This window comes from Penicillium cataractarum (assembly GCF_028827025.1).
Source record: "Penicillium cataractarum strain IBT 29864 chromosome Unknown utg000007l, whole genome shotgun sequence".
Taxonomy (NCBI): domain Eukaryota; kingdom Fungi; phylum Ascomycota; class Eurotiomycetes; order Eurotiales; family Aspergillaceae; genus Penicillium; species Penicillium cataractarum.
Window position 1 is genome coordinate 2,393,700 of NW_026622743.1, and position 23,489 is coordinate 2,417,188.

Genomic DNA, 23,489 nt, shown 5'->3' on the forward strand with positions numbered 1-23,489 from the left:
GTCGGTATCGTCGTCCAAGTCCCGGGACCGTGACATAGACAAGGCTTATAATAGGCGGGGAAGAACGGAGCAGGGCGAGTATATATAATCAAGACAGAAGATCAATCGGGCAAACTATACGAAGCGCGAGTTCACTGTCAGAAATGCAGGCTTCTAGGGTATCGATCGAGATCTTCCAGGCTAATCCAAATTGCTTTTCACCATTTGAAAAGGCCAAGTGGAAGACGGGAGAGGTGGAGTTGTAGATAGAAAAGAAGATCGGGAGGGAAGAGGTAAGGTGTGGTAGTGGTCGAGTGTTGAACGGCTGGATAGCAGCAGAAGGAATTGCGTTGTGAACACTCACTCTGGGAACCTTGCCTGGTTTTACGTTGACATCGCAGGTCACCGAAAGGCCAAGATTAATGCAAGGTTGGGGAATGAGGGCGAAAAGATGGGACAGCGGTTTTTAGAAATCAAAGTAATGCAGGGCCCTTGTACATTTTATTTGATTTCCCCTCCGCCCCAGAATAATAATTAAAAAATCGAAAAAAAAAAAAAAGGAATATTAATTATATATTCAAAATCCCAATCCAAGCAGACATGTTCCGAAGACCCAGCTGTTACATATCCATGGAAAAGCAAGAACAGGGGGGGGACCCAGAAAAATGACGATCGTGGACATGAAGTGGAGACTGGAAGGAGCCACAAACTACGGAGCCACAGCAGTAGCGCTCCGTGTTCTCGAGGCATGCAGAGCGGAGAAGAGGGGGTTGTGCAAATCAAGAACCCTATGGAGCATCCTTAAGGTTGACCTTTGACAGATAGCGCCAAGGATCCTCTCATCTGGTTCCTGTCATCCTGGAATCGGCTGTCGTGTTAGCGCCAGGATCTATCAATTGGCGGGCTCTCAAGAACTACTGTTCCCTTCCCCCGGTTCCACGCTAAGTCATTCCTGGTTCCGTTCTGCTCTTTTGGGAGGTTCCCATTTTTTTCGAGTGTCTATTATCAGTGCTGTCTCATATTCCGATCATTACGTTATCGTCCTCTTTCGGAGCAGAGAATTTGAGCTGACCTTGTTGGATCGGTATTAGTTATTAGCAGTTTGTTATCAGGTTAGGATAAAAAGGGGAAGGGAGGAGACAAAGTATTCCTTAGGCCGGTCGAACTTTTTGGACGGGCGCGACCTTGGATTGAATGGTTTGGCGCCTGGATAGGTAGTATCGGCTGAAAGGTAATAATAATGATGGGGTTAGGGCAGAACGGAGGAAAGGTAGACAGACAGCTGAAGATCTCCATTCAGCCGCGGCAGATGGAAATCCGATCTCATAAATTCAAAACCACACTACAAGTTTGAGGGAACCTCAAAAAATAATCACGATAATCGGATTTTTCCCCCAAGACTTTCGAGTATTCACAGAGACTTTAGATGTTTCTTTTAAATAAAATGTCACTAGCGAGACTCAAGGGATATATTGATTATGGAATAACGAGCACGACATCCCAGGGCCAGGTGAAAGCAACCCAACATCGTCGATGCATAGGGCCAGGAAATTGGGGGAGGGTGTGTAGCAGGCAGACGAGACAAGTAATAGAAGTGGGATGCCGGCAACAATAGCCGTAGAGCGGGCAGTTCGTACTGTAAATGGAGGATGGAAGGGAGAAAAATCAGAAATAAAAAAAAGAAAAGAAAAGTGGGGAGAGACGGCATTCTGGCATTCACAACGTACGGAGTACAGTACCGTACCTGAGTCAGGCTGAAGTTAATTAATTCAAATACTGAACTCGAACCGGACATGGAATTATTATTATTTCTTCTCCAATAGTAGTAGTGGGAAGTAGAATTATTCCACATGGGAAAAGAAGGAGAAAATGGATAATTTGTCCCCCTTCAGAGCGCCCGTCGCCCGAGCATACAGAATTGTACTGTAATCTGGTCGAATTCAGTCAGTCAGGCAGATTGGGGCTCGGGGCCCTGGGAGTCAGATCATTTCACTCTTGCTTTTTTTTCTTAGCCTTCGGTTTCCTTCTTTGCTTGGTCGCTCTTTTTTGACGGTAGCAGAATTTGGAACAGTTCGTCGTGTGGTTAAAAGTCAAACCAACCACATTACGAGTGAGTGTGGATCTCCAACCCAGAAAGCGGGCTCCGAGTCGAAGGGAAAAGATCGCCAGAGCCCTCGCCGCGTCGCTGGGGCCGTTCCACATCGCAGGTTGTCACAGGAGTGCCATGGCTCACTGCGACTGGTTCCCAGCCCGATCGCGAGGCGTCCCGAGGAGCTTATCCTGGGTGGTGGGTTAATATTGGTTAAGAAGTCCTAGGCTCCGGATAGGACGAGGAGACCATGGGCCGATGATCCATACTATTGGATAAGCCTGGGATGAGAAGACAAGGGAGCTAGCGTACGAGCCTGCATATTGGCGTGGGGGGATCCGAGAGATCTGGAGGGAACGATCTGGACTCCCCTTGACCTTGGCCTTGGGGGTTGAAAAGCGGACAGAGGAAGTAGCGGTAGTAGCCGTAATAAGTTGTTACAAGGGCCGGTCATGCTCGGTGGATAGTTAGTGGCTGTACGGGATAGGGAATACTCCGCTATAGTTGGGGAAGACAAGGGAGGGGAGGGGTGTGGAAGACAAGGAATAACATGACGGACATGCACGGCTCGATCCCAGCCGGGAGCCTCTGATCAGTGGGCACGGAGATCGATCGACCAGACACGAGAATAAAAGTACAAATAATAATCATGGTGAGGGGCTGGTCAGCTCAGGTGAAATCATAATACTCCATACTGTATCCTGTGGCGCTGTGGACTTGGCACATCTCCAAGGCCCGATAAAATCAGGACCAGAACCAGATGGATAGATCTCCTAGTGTGTGGTTAGTGGTAGGGGTTCTTCAATGATCTCCACTTCCTTCCAGATGAACCCAGCGTGTGGCGTAGCAGGAGGCCCGGATCCACGCTGCGGTCGCGCTCCGTACGTCAGATCACCCACACGGAGAATCCGCATGGCTCCATCCATGACGCGAAGCCTGACAGAGGGTTGCGCTTTCATGGTCCATCCAATTTTCCTCGCTTGGAGACGATCGTACTGTATTATTAGCGGGGAATAGTGAAAATGGATGTGGGTATAATGGTCAGCCACCTTTTTAGAGCTGGAGGAGCCGGTGAGAGCGTAAGAGGGATTTCACTTGCTGGAGTATTGATAATACTACTGAGCTGTTCTCGGGGAGGGGATCGTGAATCATGTCCAGAGAATTTGTTTGGTGCATATGATATCTCAAGCAGTGTCCATGCCAGCGAGGGGTAGGGGGACTACAGACCACTTGGTTAAGGGGAGGGGCAAAGCAAAACTGACGTGGAGAGGGTCCGGGATCTGATGGCACCAGAAAAACAACTCCGTCCTCGGTTGAAAGGCCATGAAAAGCTCTCGCGAGTAGTCTGGATAGATGATTATTATTTTCCTGGGCTACTTCGACGGATATTGACAGCTAGGCTCTCCCGTTGGACCGTACCCTGCAATTTAATCCCCTCCCACCCAGTCTCACATCCCCTATCGCGACTATGCTATGCCATGCGGCTCGCATATCGCATATCGCACGCTTCCGCCCTGTCGTGCGCTGGCATGGTTCAGCTCTCGACACTAGACTCGCTAGCCTCTTTTCTAGTCACGCCAAAGGTCCAACTGGGTGACAAGGCGGATCCTCTCGGGTGGATCACCTCCTAACTGGCCAGTGGCTACTGTCCTACTCAGTGTTTATGACCTCCGTACGTACTAAGTCGCATGTACATAGTGCTTACCTACGAATGATACAAAGTAACTACTACGTACAGCATTAACCAAATAGTGGTTCATGTCAGATTAACACACCCTAATCGTGAGCTACACTCTTTAATATATAGCGAGATAGGATATACTTCAAAATAGAAAGGCATGTGGTGCATGGATTGTACAAGGTCTCCTCACAATTTCGGTACAGAGCAGCTACACACATGTTGCGAGATTTGAGTGGACGAGAACGAGGGTGACAAAGAAAAGGCTATCGGAGATCCTCCACTGAGTGGGGCGTCTGACGCTCCGCGCAAAAGCTGCTCGGGAATCGGGAATACCGATCCTGTTCTCCAGTCCACATTCTGCGATGCGCACTCGGTACGTTTTACTGGCCAGTGATGTAGAGAAAGTGAAAAGCAAAAGAATTAAACAGAGACCGAAAACCACCGAAAGAACTTAGCCAATAACAAAATTGTTGAAGCCAGGACGAGCGCCATCGAATCCATGGCACTAAAATCCACAAGTCGACATTACCGTCCAATCACACCCAAAATGAAGGACATCGGGGTTGAGCCCACTTTACTTGCTGGAGATTGGACTGCGAGGTTGATGTGGCGGTTCCCACCTGAAATACATACAGTACATCTAGACTTCCGAATTTGGGATCCCTTCCCAGCAGAGGACACCAGAGCATCTTCCATGATCGACCGAATCCAGGTGAGATAATGGTAGAGCCAAAGAGCGATGGCCTCACTACCCAGACCAATGTAAACGCCATGGTCTCACCGAAGTTTGGGGCCATTCGTGTTAAGCGCATCAATGTGACACTCGTTATGCTCGTCATGTCCCTCCCCAAAAGATGCGGTGACACTGGTGACTAACCTGACATCGAATTTACTTTTAGATTTGCCTCTCTAGTTTGTCGGGCGAAGCCTCGGGCGCTCTCCGCATGACATACTCGCATCCCGACGCTATCGGCTCACTAGTTCTAATTCTAAGTTTAAGTGGCCCCCGTCACGGCGTGTCTGTCTTCGCTGAATGTAGCAGTCAGCCCCGGGGCATACATACTGGGTCTTGGTATAAGGAGACGCCACGATCAATGCAGTGGCATGCAGTGGCTGGTATTACTTTCGATCAAATTAACAGGGCGAATCCCTCCGTTAGATCTATGTACATCAATGTGTGAAGGTGCCCTCTGTACTACGCCAGCAACCCATTTCAGATACCACTAATCAATTGAGTTTACTATGGAATTCGAGATTAACCTCGTGGAGGCTTCAGATCAGATCGGCTGGGCCTTTCATGATTTGCCCATCATTCAAGGGTGACAGGTAAAAAGAAAAGAAGAAAAATAGACAGCAGATCTGGTTCATGTGGAGTTTTGCGGCTGGGAAGAATCCCCTTACTCAAAAATTAGCCAGTGTTATCTGATTTCCTATTTTCGTTTTCCCCACGCCAGCCCCTTGTAGTCAGTTTCTGCTTGTATTGCCGATTCGATAATCCTACCATATGACCCAAGGACTTAATTAATGTCATAGGAAGAGCCTACGAGGTAGTAGTTCTTAGTTATGAAAGTAAATAAAGAGGTGGGGGTGGTGGCAAAGAAAAAAACCCCAAAATAAAAAATGGAAGTGGAAATGATAATGATAATAATAATGAAATCAATTGAGAAAAAGTAATTCTCGTTCAATAACAGGGGTGCCGAACTTCTCCGCCAATAGACTGGCTTATTCTTGCCCCTCCCGGCCACCTTTAGGCACGTTCAGGCACGAAAGAAATGATTTACTAAAATCAGTTCCATGCCAATAAAATTTAGCGGGATCTTCATCACACAAATATCCGACATTCGTGGAATTCGAGATCGTGCTCACAAGAGAGCCGGGATGCAGATCATCGGATCATGTACCAGATATTTACGCTATGTCTGGTACTGTAGTAATAAACATGGGGCCTAGGAGGTCGGCCACGGGAATAATAGGCAACGAATGAATTACTCTCTCTATATTTCAGCCACGAGAATAGAAATATAAAAAAAAAATTACCGAATGTATCTTAATGCGCCATGCAGGAATTTGTCATCGTGCAACCCAGCTATCCCGGTACTCGGGTTTGGGCGATCACAGTTCATCCCCCTTTTTAGGAATATCATTGGGCGCCTACGCGGCCGCTCCAACCCCGGCAGGAAAGAACCTTATTTTCAGGCCAGTCCTGGGCCCAATGTGACATAAATGTCACTTATTATTACTGAGTCTGTTTAGTGTCAACATGTGACGGGTAACTAAAATCAAGCCAAGTGATGCTAGCGAAGAGGGTCCTTCCTAATCCGATTTATAGGCGACTAATTATAGAGTTTACAATCACGAACCTACTATTATCATAGTCATATATTAATGAGCAAATATTGATTTACAATGAAGGATCGATCGCCAGTTCTACAAGTAGTCTATTCATGTGGCTCATTCTTCTGGATTCACCTGCCTATGGATATGATTTCGACCCTGCTAAGGCGAGATCACAATCGGGGCTGGGTCGGTCTGGTCGCCCTGTAAATATCATTCTGGTATGTGGGGGGAGGGAGGTCGGCCCTTGGCAGCGCCCCTGCAGGGCACCCAGTGCGATGCAAGGAAATCTGGTCTTGGACGGGCGGGCTTCGCCCTGTCGCCTGTCAGTCTTTGAGTTCAAGCCAAGGCGTTCCAGCGTCCCAACCTCCTGGTTTCCGGGGAAAATGACGATCTCAGATCTGCCCAAATGAACCTTGTAGGCTTTTACAGTACATCTCTTTTTGCCAAAACTACTGCGCATTAATAGTGGTACGGTATATTACGACCCTACGTGCTAGTACAGTCCATAATTAACTCTCCAAACCGCTCGGTAAGGGGTGTCGACCCAGCATGGCTTCCCGAGGCTCGGGGCCAAGGCAGATCAATTACCTTCTCATCGGCCCTTCCATAATCCCTGTCCATTGCTTATAAACAAATTTACTTCGGCTTCAGCCTCAACGCAGATCAGTGTCCCTACGATCTCGTGGCTTGATACGGCATATAAATAGTTAATAACTATAGCACGGACGGATACCATACGTTTCATATATCATGATGGGTCACAAGAGTTACAAATTACAGTCGGGATCGGACCTGTTTTAAGTGCCCGTGTCTTCGAAAATAATGTGCTTGCCCTTCAGTGGCAACTTTTGAAGTGAAATAAGAGGCCATACACCCTTATGAGGTGACTTGCTACAATGTAGGTATCTACTTGTTTATCTAAATACTTTTAATGTGATATAATATGATAATAAGACGATAATATCACGCTCAATGAGAATAAATCTAACAAAGGAGCTCGAGGTAGGAGTAAGAATGTGACCTAGATAGCTGTTGCCGGCGTCTGGGGTCGTTAAAAATTCCCTCTTACATCAACTAATCGGCCAAATTACCAAGGAAAGATAACTCTCTTGCTCTGCTACTTTCTTATGAAGAGTGAACATTAGGATGTAATCCCCGTCGCTTCGAAATGTTATTGATGCTAGCTTTGTTACCTTCTGACTACCCGCACATCCAATATAGCACTCGAGGTTGACCCAGAAGAGAAAAATGGAAATTGATTACGTCGAGGGAGTACTTAGCGGTCTGTCCCGTTTAAAAGTGGTACCACAGAGGATCAAATTGATGTATGATACAGTGGATGCTGCATTCCTGCAGGCCAACAGGATTCATGTACAGTGAAACGGGGTATCAAACGGCTCTGATCCCAGGTCACTGAAGGTTGGTTCCATGCTTACGGAGGCGTTGAGGTATTGATGTTAATAAGAGATATATTGTATCTCTTCTGTGTATCAGCCAAGTTCACTGATCTGATTGGAATATAGGATCTAGTCTTGGAAGCCTGGCCATTGGTTAAGAAAGCCTACAACGGTGCCTTATTTGGCTCCCAGGGGAGAGCGAGGTTGATTATATCTGCCCGCATTTCGATTATTGTGGGCGTGATCTTTCTTTCTCTAATTTAAGAGCTAGCATACACGGTGCGACTTTTCCACGGGCCTGTCTCGTTCAACCTTTTTCCTCATAAACCATAATCGTGTCTATTTCGCGAGTGTGTTGCCTAGCTCAGCAGCTCGGGAAGTAGCAGCCTTGACAGCCTTGTCGACAGTCTCCTTGAATCCAAGGGCCTCGAAGGTCTGGAGGGCGGCATACGTGGTACCATTGGGGCTGGTGACATTCTTGCGCAGCTGGCCAGGCTCGTCAGATGACTCAACGAGCATCTTGCCGGCACCGAGGCAAGTTTGCGTTGCTAGACGAGTAGCTTGCTCTTGGGAGAGGCCCAGTGAGGTGGCACTGGCAACCAGATGCTCTACCATGGCAAAGAAATAAGCAGGGCCGGAGCCTAGTTAGATGTTAAATCCTGGCCATCCAAAAGTCGGGCGTTGCGTTCAGATATACGTACCAGACAAACCAGTCACGACATCCAGAAGCTCCTCCTTGTCCACCCACTCGGTGGCTTTGCTAACACTGCTCAGCAGAGAGTTGACGAGCTCTTTCTCGGCAGCAGTCACATCCGCACTAGCAAAGGCACCGGAGGCACCCTCACCTACTAACGCAGGAGTATTGGGCATCACGCGGACGACATGTGCAGACCGGCCATCACTGGTCCGAGACCACTCCTGTAGACTGTTGAGGGTGATACCCGCCGCAATGCTAACAACGACGGGGAGTGTCTGGCGCTGCGTCCACGAAGCACCAAGCTCCTCACACACGCCCTTTGTGACCTGGGGCTTGACAGCGATAATGACAATATCCGCATCTGCGCCCGCCTCGGAGTTGACCGTGGTCGTTCGCACGCCGACCGCGGCAAGCTTATCCCGGTTGACGTCCCAGGGCTCTGAGACGTAGATGTTCTGCTTGTTGACACCCTCGCTCACGAGGCCACCAATAATGGCAGAGGCCATATTGCCTCCGCCGATGAAGGCGAGTTTGCTCTCTTGAAGGGATGGCATTGTTACGCGAGGGGGATTCTGGTGAGCTTGGTTTGTTTTTGGTGGTCGTCGGGGGTTTCTCTGATGTCTCGGTAAATCCCCCACTTTGACAACTTATCGTAGGTGGGGCAAATGGAAATAGCGCAGACCGCCCGATGTCGCTCCTTTGACGATGTCCGTTTTGATCGCAATAGAGAAGACACAAGATAAAACCAACTCGGTATTTGATCTGGTTTCTGTGAATTGGCTGAGCTGGTGGAATCCTGAGATGTTTATGGCCACCTTTTATAGGATTTATAGGAATCTCTTGAATATTAATTGACTCATCTCCAGCCGTCCCCAGGTTCTCGGAGCCGGGCCGGTCAGACCGGATCTGGGGTAATTGAAACAGTACGTCTGCAAGGCTTTATCTGTCTTGATCGCGATATGCAGAAATCTATAAGACAATCCTAGGATTTACGGAGGATTCCGCAGATTACTAGAGGAGGAAGGTGTGCTAGAAACCTCCTAAAGAGATATAGGATTCCATAATTGCCAGGCTTTTGGGAGTGACTGGTTTTAGCTCTCCTGTCGTAGCCCTGGCTTGGGCATTTGAATTTCTACTCCATCGTGGGATGCAAGTCCCTTTTACAGTTACCGTGCGCTCGTGGGTATCTAGATGAGTGAGAACGCCCCATTAGGCTCGATGTTAGGCGAGGTATGACGCTTGTCATAATGAGCTCATTCACTTACATATTCCCGTCACTTCTGACTTTCTCCAGGCTCTACTAGTCAATGGCAGTAGGGAATGCTTCTCTGTAGAAATTTACTGTGGAAGAATCGGAAAGTCAATTCACGAGGAAGCATTTCAGATTCGGTCACTTGTGATGTGTGTTGAATTGATCTCCGTACTACAAACTTACTGCTCTCGTCGACTATGTGGTATATATAGCAATGACGAGGGCTCTATCTTAATTCCAGGATCTGGATTTGTTATCAGGTTCTGGTTAGAGGGCCATATACAACGGCGTCGACGGGCCTTATATCTGCTACTGAGGAAGGAGACTGGACAGACACCTACTCCATCGATGCGGAAGCAAATAGCCGTCAATATATATTTAGGAGGTCAATGATAATGCCGAGTATATTGACCGAAGATTTCAAGTATCTTTCGGTGTATTTTCAACCGTCACAGGGCCCTTCAGCGACAACCGATACTATTGTGAATTTAAAGGAGGAAACCAAAACACAATAAAGTACCTTATTAAGCTCGTTGATAGTCTGCTTGTCATTCCGAACGAAAAAAGTCCAAAAAAAGAAATATGTGTGACAAGAGTGGGATTCGAACCCACGCCCCTTTCGAGACACGGAAGTTTGGATCAGGTAGACCTGAACCGTGCGCCATAGACCAACTCGGCCATCTTGCCTCTTTCAGTGATTGGTCGCAACAAATTTCGATTAATATCCTTATTATCCAGAAATTTCAGTGCAAGGTAAAACAAGGTCATGTCACTAAGAACAGGAGAGTGTAACCTTCTGCCCTCACGAAAGACATAAAACCCACCATAACTATAATCTACGTGTATGTATCTCCGTATACAATAGATAGCACTAGTGACACTTCTATGCAGGAAGAATACCCATTTAAATTCAGTAATCTATATCTAAGACCGGTCAAATGATCGAATAGAGACGAGAAGGAAGAACCGCAAATGTCCAACGCCTAGAGATCACCACCCCAAAAACCTCCGTTCAGTATGACATGACTGACGAGGCATAAGTAACAAAAAGCCACCACGCTAAAATACGAAACAGTAAAATGAAAGCCTATAAGACGATAGTCGCTTGAGAAGGTCGACAAGTCAAGCGGTATTTCATGGAAGCCAGACAAGACCTCCAGTCATAAGGCGCCATCGGACAAGCATAACGACCAAATCATATAAAAAGCCGGAAAAAACGAACAAACCAGAGAAGGCCACACCAGATAATATGTACAACCATATATGGCGACCGAAGACACATCGTGCCAGGTGAATGACCGAAAACGATCGATTCAATATGCCGGACAAGATAGTCCATGCGCCGGAATTTTCATGTTTATTTACCAAGTTTCCTAGATACGATGTCAGAACTTGCTCCTCATCTACATAGGGAAATGGCACGAGGTTAAGAGGTGGGTTCAACTTACCGCAATATATTGACCCGCCTCTTTCTTGCGCTGCCAAAACAGCTCTGCCTCCTTAGCATTCAAGTTGCCCTTCGCCATGGCAACCTCGACAAGAGCGGCCTCTACCCCTTCGCCCATGCCCTTGCCACTGCCGCAGACAAACACACGACCATCCAGCGCATTGATTACGTACCAGACCAAATCTGCCTGATGGCGCACTTCCTCCTGGACATAACGGCTCTCGCCACGGCGACTTTGCACCACAGTGCGAACTTTGTCCTCGTGCACACCCCATTCACCACTGTACAACTCATCAAGTAGGGAGTCACGCACACCCTGAAGTACCCAGACTTTGTTGGCACAGTTGGCCGACTGCAGCCGGCGCTGGACGAACCCGCGGAATGGGGCAATGCCGACCCCGGCTCCGATCAGAAGCATAGGCCCATCCGAGGCGAAGCGCTTCGCCAGAGGATTCGCCATCAAACCGCGGAACATGGGGATGTAGAGGTCATGTTTCTCACCAGCGGCTTCCGCCTGGATTGCGCGCTGCGCAAGTCGCTCTAGATAGCCGGAGCTCACTCCGGTGCGGTTGCCGCCGCGCCAATCTTGGGATTCAGCGACGGTGACGGCAACCTCAATCAAGCGGCGGCACTCGGTGCCCTTGAAGTGGCACGAAATCATGGGGTCCTGGGAGAGAGAATAAAAGCGTGGCATAAGAGTATTCAGTACCGAGAGGAGATGATCGAGAGGAGGTCGAGAGGAGGGGAAAGCGTGTAGGAGCTGGGACAAGCTGATGTGTGAGGTGGTGCGAAGATCGCAGAATGCGCCTTGGCCCTGGGCCGAGGACAGATACTCGAGAATCTTCTTCTCGTTCTGCTCGGTCGTGTACTCGGCCAGGAGGCGAAAGAGAGGTTTAGTTGGTGGATAGCTTTGAATATCCGAGCACCAGCTAAGAACCTCGCGCCGGGTAGTGATCAGCTCGCGGGGCTTTTCGTCGCCCCAGATAGTCGGCCAGCGACCATTGGTCGTCCACATGCACACCTTTCTATCGCGCATTGACCTGGGAATACCCAGCAGATTGAGAATGTCCTCCACCTCCTCATCCTTGTTCTTGGGGCAGACGCCAATGGCCCCACCGACGACGAAATCCACCATCCCACTCTCGGCGGGGTAATCGGTAACATCAATGTCGAAGTGATATGTACGCTTCTCCGCACCACCCTTGGTCAACTCCCGGGCATGATGGAGCGGAGCTCGATACACCTCGTAAGGGGGATGTGGTTGTACAAATTGCGGCGGGTGATCCGCGGGGCCAAGAGGAATATCGGTAGCGGATGCAGGGGCCGGCTTGAACGAAACAGTCTTCTCTGGCAGCGGGGCAATGTTGGAGAGAGGGCTGTCCAACGTGAGTAGGTCTAAGTTCAACTCCAGACTGGCGAAAGCTTTGTTCTCAGGTGCTGTGATCGAATTGAAACCGGAGATGGGCCCGTCCAGTAGCTGCAAGGGTCGACCGCGGCAACATCCTCCCCCGCAACACATGGACTGGATTTTTTGTGTACCGCTTGTGCCCACGTTCTCCAAGACCCGTCGCATGTCCTCGGCGTTTTGGGAGATCAGAATGGTCGAAGCCCGGCGCTGGCGGCCATTAGGCTTGTAAGTGAGGTCTTCTTCGGACCGTGTGTCACTCGGCGGAGTAATTGGGGAGTCGGAGGAGTTAGAGCCGACCGAGTCGGTTTCTCGAGAAGTGGATGAGCCATTGAAGGTGGTGTCAGTGACGGAAAGTGACCGCACACCACGCGGCTCCTCGGGGATTGGATTGTCAGGATGTGAAGTTGACGACACCGGGATCTCTGGGAAGATGCCCTTGCGGGGGCGAGACTCTGATGAGGCGACAGTCGTTGACGGCATGGTCGTATTGACGGCGTGGACTGTTAAAATGATTGGTAAGTTGGGGGAGAACAAAGTATTGAGAAAGAGACGGCACGTACCCATCGAGAGTAGACGAAGAATGAAAAAGCCGAACGGCTATTGTTGGAGGAGGTTCGAAGTTCGGGGTGGGAAGAGTCGGGAAGTGCCGGTCAAAAAAAGGGTTTTGAGGGGGCGGCGAAGGTAACTGGCAGAGGCGAAAAGATACGGGACGGAGCTAATAACCTTCTGGGGGTGGGCTATAGATTTCCTGACTGGTCGAATGGGAGAGACCAGTGGAAAGGTAACAGAGGAGAGGAATTGAAGGAGGAAAGAAGCGAAGGGAAGGAGTCTTGTCAGTTGAAAATTAGTAAATTACGGGTGTCGGCTATGGGGGGAAGGGAGAAAAAGCGGGTTCGTACGCCAGATTCGGGGAACTCGATCGTTCATTAAAACGAACAAAGTTTGTTATCTGATTTTGCCACATTCCGGGTAAAAGTATAAATCAAGATCCGGACTACGGTAGTACCATATATAGGCGGATATTATATACATAATTCTTAGGTTGATTTAGATCATACTGGACCTGATAAAGAAGAGCATCGTCGATCGGAGAAGAATCTAGGGTATCGTTTCGAGAAATCGAGGACGAAAAAAACAAATATCATCGAAAACTTCCCGTGTCAGAGATTAGCAAAAAATCGAGTTGCTTTTTTTTTCTTTCTTTTTTCTTCTTTTTTCCTTCTTTTCTTTTTATTATATAGCGTGTATATAGCCAACGGGAGTATCATTATGGCTACTATACTCCTAGAGAAGATTCGGGAGCTACCTACTGGATCTGGCGTTACCCACGTTGGGGCATCGTATCCATTAAGCCCCTAGGATCGACGGTGCATTGCAGCTAGCAAATAGGAGAACACTTAACTTTGGAGGGTCTGGACTTTAGACTCGCATTCTTATGTACAATCAATGTACTATATTATTAATCTTACTACATTATGGAAATGATATCGCGTATCTCCTTCGTAAAACAAAAGTCCATGTAGGATATCACACAAAAAAAAAAAGAAAGGCTATGGAAATATTCGCCAAGGTCGTACAAGGAGAAAATAAAAAACAATAACTAAAGGCGTGATTTTGCTCGCACGAAAATACGGCAAGTTCCGGGTGGGCCGATGCCGGACCGCGGAATCAGATAACAGATTACTTACATACAAAGGCGGTGTCCGGTAAATAATACATTCCCGCGTTATCAATCGGGTTTGGGATCCATCAGATAACGGGCAAGCTAATACCGTTCAGGTACTCTCGGCCCTTAGAATAATTGACCTCTCTTCTCAAAGTTCTTACTTGACTGAGTAATCTGGTATCTTCTGGCCTACGTTTTTGCTACTCTTTTAATACCATGATATCTTTAGCTGTCAACTGTCACGGGCCAGTGCCCGATATAGGTCACGTGTATCACGAGACCTTGGCATGTTGACGTGGGGAACGCACGGGATAAACTTCTTCTCCTTAAGCTTTTTGTAAACAGCATGTTGGCCTAGTCAGATTGAATCAAGTCTTACTTCAGCCCCTTCACATACAAAAAGCTTCTTTCTACACCTAGAAGTATCATTGGTCATTGGAAAGTCCTAGGAAAACGACCTAGGCACTCATTGGAAATACCCCTGAATCCCCAGCGATTCAGCGACGAACACCTATTAGAACGGAATCCTCGCGCATAAACTCTTAGCGCTCGAGACGTATTGGAAAGTCCTAGAAGACCTCAATTCCTAGGCATATTAGATCATTGGCACATTGGAAGCGGAAGGTAGACGAAAAGCGACCGAAGCATTACCGGCACGCTACACAACCCCTGGCAGCTATGCAGCACCAGGAATCGACGAGCCCTCCTGGGTGGGCGCAAACGCTACTGCAACAGATAGCACAGACCCAGGCTATGCAGAACGAAGAACGGGAGCGGCACTACCAACAGGAAGCTGCTCAAGAAGAACGGATGCGTCGCCTGGAAGCAATGCTAGAGCGCCAAGTCTCACTGGCCACAAAGACAACCGCGACGAACGAAGGACAGGCGACACCAGCGCGATCGGCTACCGAATCGGTGCCGATCTCCCCACGAACAGAGATCATTCACCGACCGAAGCCCCGTCTCCCAGACCCAAAGTTATTCGGGGGAAGCACGAGCGATTGGCCAACCTGGCGAATTTCGATTGAGAACAAGCTTAGCGTAGACGGCGAAGCTATTGGTTCTCCCCAGGACCAATTCATATATGTCTTCTCTAGACTAGAGAAGCTTGCATGGAAGAACACCGGAACCTTTGTGAAACTCCGCCGAGACACTGGCGAACCACAGGCCTTGCTCGACTACCTCGAGAATATCTACGGAGACCCGAATGTCAAAGCACGCGCAGCCAGGCGACTCCACCAGATTCGGCAACCGGAAGACATGAGCTTTTCTAGGTTCCTGCCACGGCTAGAAAAGGAATTCGCTGATGCAGACGCTCTTGATTGGCCTAATGAGGCTAAGCGACAGATTCTTCTTAGCGCACTCAATAAGACAATGACGAATTCGTTAATGAATCGGGGTATCCCCGCTACCTTTTCGGACCTGATTTCTCGGCTTCACGAGATTAGCTCCGATATGGATGCCCTTGACATCACAAGAACGGAACGAGCACGCAAGTCGCATACGCCTGGACAGAATGACGACGAAATGGATTGGACGCCTACTGTGTCGGTAAACCGAACCGAAACCTACACGAAACACCACCGATCCAGGACTGGAGTGCCGAAGCAGGCTCAATGGGTTAGCCAGGACGTACTAGAGCAGCGGCGGGCCGATAGGAAGTGCCTACGATGTGGAAAGGTCGGCCACTTTATCGGGACGTGCACACTACTACCAGCACAACGGCCTAGTAGTGCACGGATTGCGTCCGCTTCGAGCAAGAAGGGAAAGGAGCGTACGGTCAAAGTGAAGAAATCGAAGCCTGTGAGCGACCAAGATTCAGTCACAACAGCCTCTGACGACGAAGATGTGACTACTGAGGATGGATCGGGAAAAGAATAGCTCCTGTTCTGAGCCGCGAGCAGGAGCAAAAGGGGGTCGAAAAGCTACTGGAACGTGAGACATTACCGTTCATAGTCGATGCTAGAGTGAATGGAATCCAATTTACACAAGCTCTCGTCGATAGCGGTTGCCGCTGTTATGCAACAGTAAATGAGTCCTTAGTCCAGTTATTCGACCTCCCGCGCATCAAGATACAGCCACGAATCCTCGACGGAGTTATACCGAATCAGTACCGAATCACCCACGCCACCCACTTCGACCTTGATATCCACGGCCATCAACAAGGCCGTGTGTTCGCCTATATTATCGGACCACAAAGTGATAGTATGATACTAGGAGACCCATGGTTACACGACGTGAACGGGCGATATTCAGCAAGAAGAGGATACCTAGATATTTTCACAAGGTCTGGGGAGCGGACGAGGTGCTGGAATCGCACAGATCGCACTATTGGGCCTATTGGGGTGAGGGCACTACGTGTTGCCCAAGCCGAGGCACTATCTATCCGGCAACTCATACAGAGCGTATCGGATATGAATCGCCTGCGAATCGGTAGGGTTTCGCTAGACGACATCGAGAGAGCACTTCGTCCTAAGAAGCATATCGACCCAAAGGACAAGCTACCAAAACACTACTGGCGGTGGATAGCGGTTTTTAGCCAACAACTTGCTGATCAGCTACCACCACACCGGCCTGGGGTCGATCACAAGATCCCTTTGAAACGCGACCGAAACGGCGTCGAAGAGCCACCACCTTATGGTCCTCTTTATGGCATGAACAAGGAAGAACTCCTTTACCTACGGAAAACGTTAACAGACCTACTCGGGAAGAACTTTATACGTGTGAGCCAATCGCCCGCGGCGGCACCGATCTTGCTAGTCAGAAAGCCAGGTGGAGGCGTACGCTTCTGTGTTGATTACCGAGGGTTGAATGAGCGAACAGTGAAAGATCGCTACCCTCTACCACTAATTCGAGAGACATTGCGGAATATAGGCCAAGCCCGCTGGTTCACGAAGCTTGACATTATCGCGGCCTTCCATAAGATTCGTATTCACCCTGGAGAAGAATGGAAGACGGCATTTCGGACGCGATACGGGCTCTACGAGTGGAACGTGACGCCCTTTGGGTTAACCGGCGCACCAGCAACGTTCCAGAGGTATATCAATCAGACGCTACGAGAGTACCTTGACGACTTTGTGTCAGCATACGTCGACGACATAATAATTTACACCAACGGAACGCTAGCGGATCACCGCCGAAAAGTCGGCGATGTGCTACAGAAGCTAATGGATGCTGGGCTACAATGTGACATTGCGAAGTCGGAGTTCGAACAGGACTCAGTGAAATACCTTGGCTTCGTCGTCGAAGCTGGAAAGGGGATTCACGTTGACCCAAAGAAGGTGGAAGCTATCAGAGCATGGGAGAGACCGAAGTCTATACGGGATGTGCGAAGCTTTATTGGGTTTGCGAACTTCTACCGGCCATTTATACCAGGATTCGCCGACCTTTCGGCACCGTTAACACGGCTAATGAAGAAAGACGCTATATTCAAATGGAACGACGATTGCCAACAGGCCTTCGCGGAACTAAAAGAGCTATTCATAAACGCACCAATCTTGGCACATTTCGAAGAGGATCGCCAAACAGTCGTGGAAACTGATGCCTCCGGCTGGGCAACTGGCGCGGTTCTATCGCAATATGGACCGGACGGGCAGCTATGGCCATGCGCCTATCTATCTCAGAAGCTATCTCCAGCAGAATCAAACTACGAGATCCACGATAAGGAGCTTTTAGCGATTATACGTGCTCTACGCGAATGGAGACCCGAGCTGAAAATGGTGCCTCGATTCACTATCGTGACGGACCATAAGAACCTTCGATACTTCGGAAAAGCACAACATCTTAACGAACGGCAGATGCGATGGGCAGATCTCTTAACAGAGTTTAACTTTGACCTCCGTTATCGCCCTGGCAAGCTTGCGGTGAGGCCGGATGCACTATCACGACGGAGTCAAGATATGCCTAAGAGTATCACTGACGAAAGGCTATCGAACCGCTTCCGAGTCCTACTCAAAAGGGTCAAGATCAAAACGGGACGACTAGACCCTCAACCAGCCGAAGATCGACCTAGCGAGGAGGTCGATTTCGAGAAGGATATACCCCTCTTCGAAGAAGAAGAGCTTCAGGCAGAATGGAAAAGGGCGAGGGCGTCCGACTCGATCTACCAACGAATCTCCCACGCTTTGCTAACAGGGGAGCGCCGAATCGCTACCGAGACAAACATCAAGACAAGCCTATCGGAGTGCCATTTAGACGATCGGGGGGTGCTCCATTTTAGACAACGGATCTGGATTCCCGATAATGAGGTCTTACGCACGGGGATTATACAGAAGGTCCACGATTCACACGTCACGGCGCATCCTGGGCGAGACGCTACCTATTCGATACTGTCTCGACGGTTCTTCTGGCCAGGAGCAGCAAAGGATGTACGACGCTTTCTGCGTAATTGCACAATCTGCGGACGGAGCTCAGTATGGCGAGACACGAAGCATGGACTATTAAAGCCACTACCGATTCCACAGCGAATCTGGGCCGAGATATCAGTGGACTTTATCACCGGGCTGCCACCCTCCGGCCCTACAGGAGCGACGAATTGTATGGTTATAACTGACCGGTTGACGAAGAGCGTGGTTCTGATCGGAATGAAGAATACGACGGCAGAAGATGTAGCGGAGGTGTTCCTCACACACTTCTATATGCATCATGGGGTGCCACTAACGATTGTGAGCGACCGTGGCCCCCAATTTGTGAGTTCTTTCTGGGAAAGGGTATGCGAAAGGCTATCGATTCAACGCCGATTATCCACCGCTTTTCACCCCCAGACCGACGGCGCAACAGAGCGTGCTAATCAGGAGATCGAACGAATTCTACGTGTGTTCACGACGTACGCACAGGATAACTGGAAGGATCTACTGCCAATAGTTGCTGTGGCAATTAATAATCGTGACGCTGCTTCAACCGGAATCTCGCCATTCTTCTTCACCCACGGCTATCACGTCGACCCGATTGGTATCGATGAAGCAGGGCAACTAGAAGACGCCCTAACACCACCACGAAAGGCAGGCGAAACGTTCGTGAATCGCCTTCGGGAAGCCACCGATTGGGCCCAGGCCGCCATGGCTTCTGCACAGGCCCTTCAAGAAGAACAAGCGAACCGGCGCCGACAGGCCGCGCCTGTCTATAAGAAGGATGACTGGGTCTGGTTAAACCTTCGGAATGTACGCACTCAACGACCGTCAAAGAAGTTAGATTGGCTGCACGCTCGATACCGAGTAGTAGACGTTCCGTCACCGTTCACAGTCCGACTAGATGTGCCCACTGGTATACACCCAGTGTTCCATATTGAGTTAGTTCGTCCGGCAGCGACGGATCCATTCCCATCTCAGCTAGTGGACGATCTACAGCCACCGCCATTACTGGTTGCTGGAGAGGAGGAATACGAGGTTGAGCAGATCTTAGCTGTCCGACGGAGGAAGATTAGGCGAGGATATCGTGACGAAGTACTAGTGAAGTGGAGAGGATGGGCAGAGCAGACGTGGGAAACACTAGATTCAGTGCGGGATTGCAGCGCCCTAGATACCTTTGAGGAGCAGCACGGCACTGTTTCGGACGTGATTCGTCAGCAAATCGGCACCGAAGCCCATATCGTCGTGCCCCTAACGAGACTAAGACTAGGAGGGGGTATTGTCACGGGCCAGTGCCCGATATAGGTCACGTGTATCACGAGACCTTGGCATGTTGACGTGGGGAACGCACGGGATAAACTTCTTCTCCTTAAGCTTTTTGTAAACAGCATGTTGGCCTAGTCAGATTGAATCAAGTCTTACTTCAGCCCCTTCACATCAACCACTACACGCTTATAATGCCTAGAAGATCTAGATTCAGTAATATAATATAAAGAACCTGTGACTATATGCTTATAATATTAGAGTGATTCTAAACAGGAAAGCCGACGGCGGTCTAGGTAAGTGTGGTGACATCTGCGTCGATCCATAATGGCACCTTACCTTAATTCACCCATCCCGTCTCTCCTCCGTTGGGCTATCTCGATCAATCTATACTCGGTAGCCGAAGATCGTGATATTTTAGAAATCTGATGAGCGTGTAGATCGGTAAGATAGCTAAGATAGGAATCTAACTACTGAGCAGGAAGGGACTGGGAGTAGGAATGTGACCTATGTGGGCTAACAACATTGAAGGTATCAAAACCTTCATACGCAGGATCTAAGCCCACCAGCACTTTATATGTCAAATGATTAGCGCGGTAGCCCGAGGCGGTAAAATTTGCCGCGCTGGCCGAAGTTGAGGGAACCGGAAGGAGGGTAGGTCCTTTCGGGTGCGGCGCTATACTAGTTATCTTCATGATTGGTAAAGGTAACAGTCACCAAAGTTGAGCAACTGATGATTTCTCTTCTCATGCTAGAAGGTGGTCATGGGAAGCTAGTGGCCGTTAGCATAGCCTAGAGCCCACACGTTATAAGCGATGTTGGTGCCGGCGACACGCAGCTAAGCTCTAGGGCGCAGTAGTCGTGTTGACCTACTAGCAGTCGTATATGTACTACAGTACCTAGGTGAGCAAATTGTTGGGCCGGATAGGAGTAAGCTCCTGTCCCCGCACCCCAATTATATCTGTCGTTCGCATCGCGAGGATGTTCCACTCGCTTGTGAGTTTACTATAGAGTTTATATACCCAATAGCCAAGCCGCACCGTCGTACATGACCTAGTATGTGGCTAAGACGGCAGATTTTTAGGTTTAGTCTACGAAAGAATCTAAAGATAGGTGATACTATTGGTGGAGTGGCCGCGGATGCCGAGCTGGGAGTATACGTTTGCTACACAATCCACCACAGGCGTAGATAGTATTGGCACCTGTGTCGCTAAAGAGAAGTTAATGGTAGTAGCTAATTTTGGTGATGCATCGGATGTTGGAATGACCTAGTGCGATACCCGCGACGAAGGATATGTGCCCGAGGATTATGTATCATTATCGGAGCCGGCCACATAGGAGCAAGTCTAATTAGATCCAGGCTAGGAAGTTTATCTTTAGGTACTAGATATACTATATAACCATGTAAGTAGTTGCTACAGTCCATTGTTAGTTTGTAAGCATTTCCTAGAAGGCACTGGAGACGCAGTCTTAGGGGCTTATATTAATATAGTTCTGATACTTCTCTAGAGCAAAGTAGAACGGCGTAGCAGACACCCCCAGGGTCAAAAATCCAAGAGTATTGATAGAATTCATGGCTGTAGATCTAAAAATAGGGGAGATTATTTCCTCGCCCGTTCTGATGAAGTGGGATTCCCACGAGGCTGAAAATCTTGTTCCACCATGGCCCAAAATTTCATTAGGGAATAATCCCGGACTTCTATAACAATCCTGAGGTCCTATTTGTACGGGACTTGTGTCATCCCACGGAAATCTCGCCAGCTGTGCAAATTGACCAAAGTAAATAAATTATCATTATGCATCTTCGGCATTTACTGGAATCTACGATAGATCCAGTGTGGATAACGTGTGGATCCATCTGACTTCCACCCACTATTACCCTACTACTTTGGTCTCTGCAGTCTACCTTTCTAGTTTATATAGTAAATCCACTATATAATCTACCGTTAAATGCACGTTTTTGCAGAGAAATCTACATTAAATTTCTACGAATCTAATCACCTTCCTTAGTAATATAACTAGTCCTAACGTAATTCCCTCCCGTCCGGGTCACCACATCAAAAATCACGTCTTCCTACCAATCTACCTAATTCAACCACCTACCATGCCACTAATTCGCATTGAATCCTGGCAGAAATCGGCCAATCAAGAGGGCAAGATCTTATTAGCCCTTTCCGATTTAAAAGAGTGCCGTATCTCTTCTATCCGCGTAGCAGCGAAGCTATACGATATACCCTTCTCTACACTACAAGCACGCGCTGATAGTCGAATCTCACGCGTGGATAAGCGCCTATCTGGCTATAAATTAACCTAAATCGAAGAGGATTCGCTTACTGAGTGGATAATCTCTATAGATACGCGTGGGGTAGCTGTTACGCGGTGCCGACTGGTCACTGTGAGTTAGAAGGTCCACGGGTTATACTTGCCTAGTTCCAACTGCGGATTCCAAGAGTATCTCGCAACCGTACCGTTGCTTCGCAAAGCCTTACGTCGGGTTCGGGTCCTGTTGAGTATCTTGCAGAATGTGCCAGAAGTGCGCGCCAAGTAAGTCAATCACTAAGTGTTATCACTGAGTGAATCCCCTACTTGTGGGTTGGGTTGTCTTGAAGGTGAACTGTGAGGTGCAAAGCACTAAAGGTAGTAACCAAGTAACAATGTGCAATTGATCGCGAAGAACTAAATACATGATACTGAATGAGTGTCCTTATATATCCAGTCCTTCCTACTCCCAGGGAGTATATTTGTGGTAGATCTACCCCGGGGGTAGATCTACTCCCCTGCGACTCCTCAGGAGTATATCCTTGGCGTCACGTGTGGATTTGCCGGGTTCTTGCACTTAGGGTGTAATCTGGGTGCTGGTAAAATAGTGGCCGTTTCCCGCGTCACGCTAACCGTCTCATGGAGTAATGGAGTAGTATTTAGTCTAGGTAGCTATCCTTATAATATATAGCTTAAGGATAAGGGATTAAGAATAATACTATTATTCTTAAGGGCTATTATATACTACTTCTTCTTATAGTAAGAGAAGATACTATACTTACTTAGGCTATATATTATATATTTATAATATCTCTTATAACCTTCCTAGAAGTATCTTATTATATTAAACTTATTATAGATCTCTATCTTATTATTTAAAGATCTAGTATTCCTAGCTATCAACATATGGATGTTGTGGGGTCACATGACGAAGGACCCACTCATATAACCCCTCTCTACATCTAGATCTTCTTTATAAGATCTATCAGATTGATCCTCAACGATCTCGCATTAAATTGCATACTCGCACTGAATTGCCTATCTAGGCAGGAGACTATCTAATACTCTAATTCTCTATCCTTTCTTATGTGATCTTTTACCATGTTTGTAAGATATAAATACTGCTATGTTTCCTAACTAAATTGAATCAAGTTTATCATTCTTTATGATCTCTCTTCTAGATCGGTAGTACTCTTCCACAATCGTGGTACTCCTTCATAGAAGTGCGCACGACCGATAGACTTATAACCGTGTATTCAGACACTATTGAGTATTTACTAATCTTTATGCACACTATCGTCTTGTGTGTATAACCACGACTTTATGGTCACCGCCTAGAGTCCGATAGTTATGAGCCCGACGCCTCTACTCTAACCATTTAACCAATTCAATCTTCTCTTACTTTACTCTCACTCTCGCTTCACTTCCTATACAGAAGTGATGGATTTAACTACTCTACAAGCTACCTGGCTTAACTACCCATTAAAATCTCACGTACACTAGGTTCCCTAGATTACTACGGTTAAAGACTATACAATCGCACACGATCTGTGGAAATACGCTAATCCGGACTAAGCCACTCCGTCTACCCCGCCTCAGGAACTAATTAAACCATAGATATCTAATGTGATCAGAAACCCTACTAATATATATATATCTAATCTTCCT

The 23,489-nt window shown here is 48.2% G+C and overlaps 2 protein-coding genes across 2 annotated transcripts; both read right to left on the reverse strand.

Annotated features, from left to right (window-relative positions):
* Window positions 1-7,822: 7,822 nt before the first annotated feature.
* On the reverse strand, window positions 7,823-8,734 carry N7496_008498 (pyrroline-5-carboxylate reductase family protein; the record flags this gene model as incomplete). The annotated part of the gene is made up of 2 exons (XM_056701417.1): window positions 7,823-8,124; window positions 8,185-8,734. 2 exons carry the CDS (start codon window positions 8,732-8,734, stop codon window positions 7,823-7,825), a joined length of 852 nt encoding a protein of 283 aa, XP_056553480.1.
* Window positions 8,735-10,793: 2,059 nt separating this feature from the next.
* On the reverse strand, window positions 10,794-12,851 carry N7496_008499 (FAD binding domain protein; the record flags this gene model as incomplete). The annotated part of the gene is made up of 3 exons (XM_056701418.1): window positions 10,794-10,805; window positions 10,881-12,787; window positions 12,848-12,851. 3 exons carry the CDS (start codon window positions 12,849-12,851, stop codon window positions 10,794-10,796), a joined length of 1,923 nt encoding a protein of 640 aa, XP_056553481.1.
* Window positions 12,852-23,489: the final 10,638 nt, after the last annotated feature.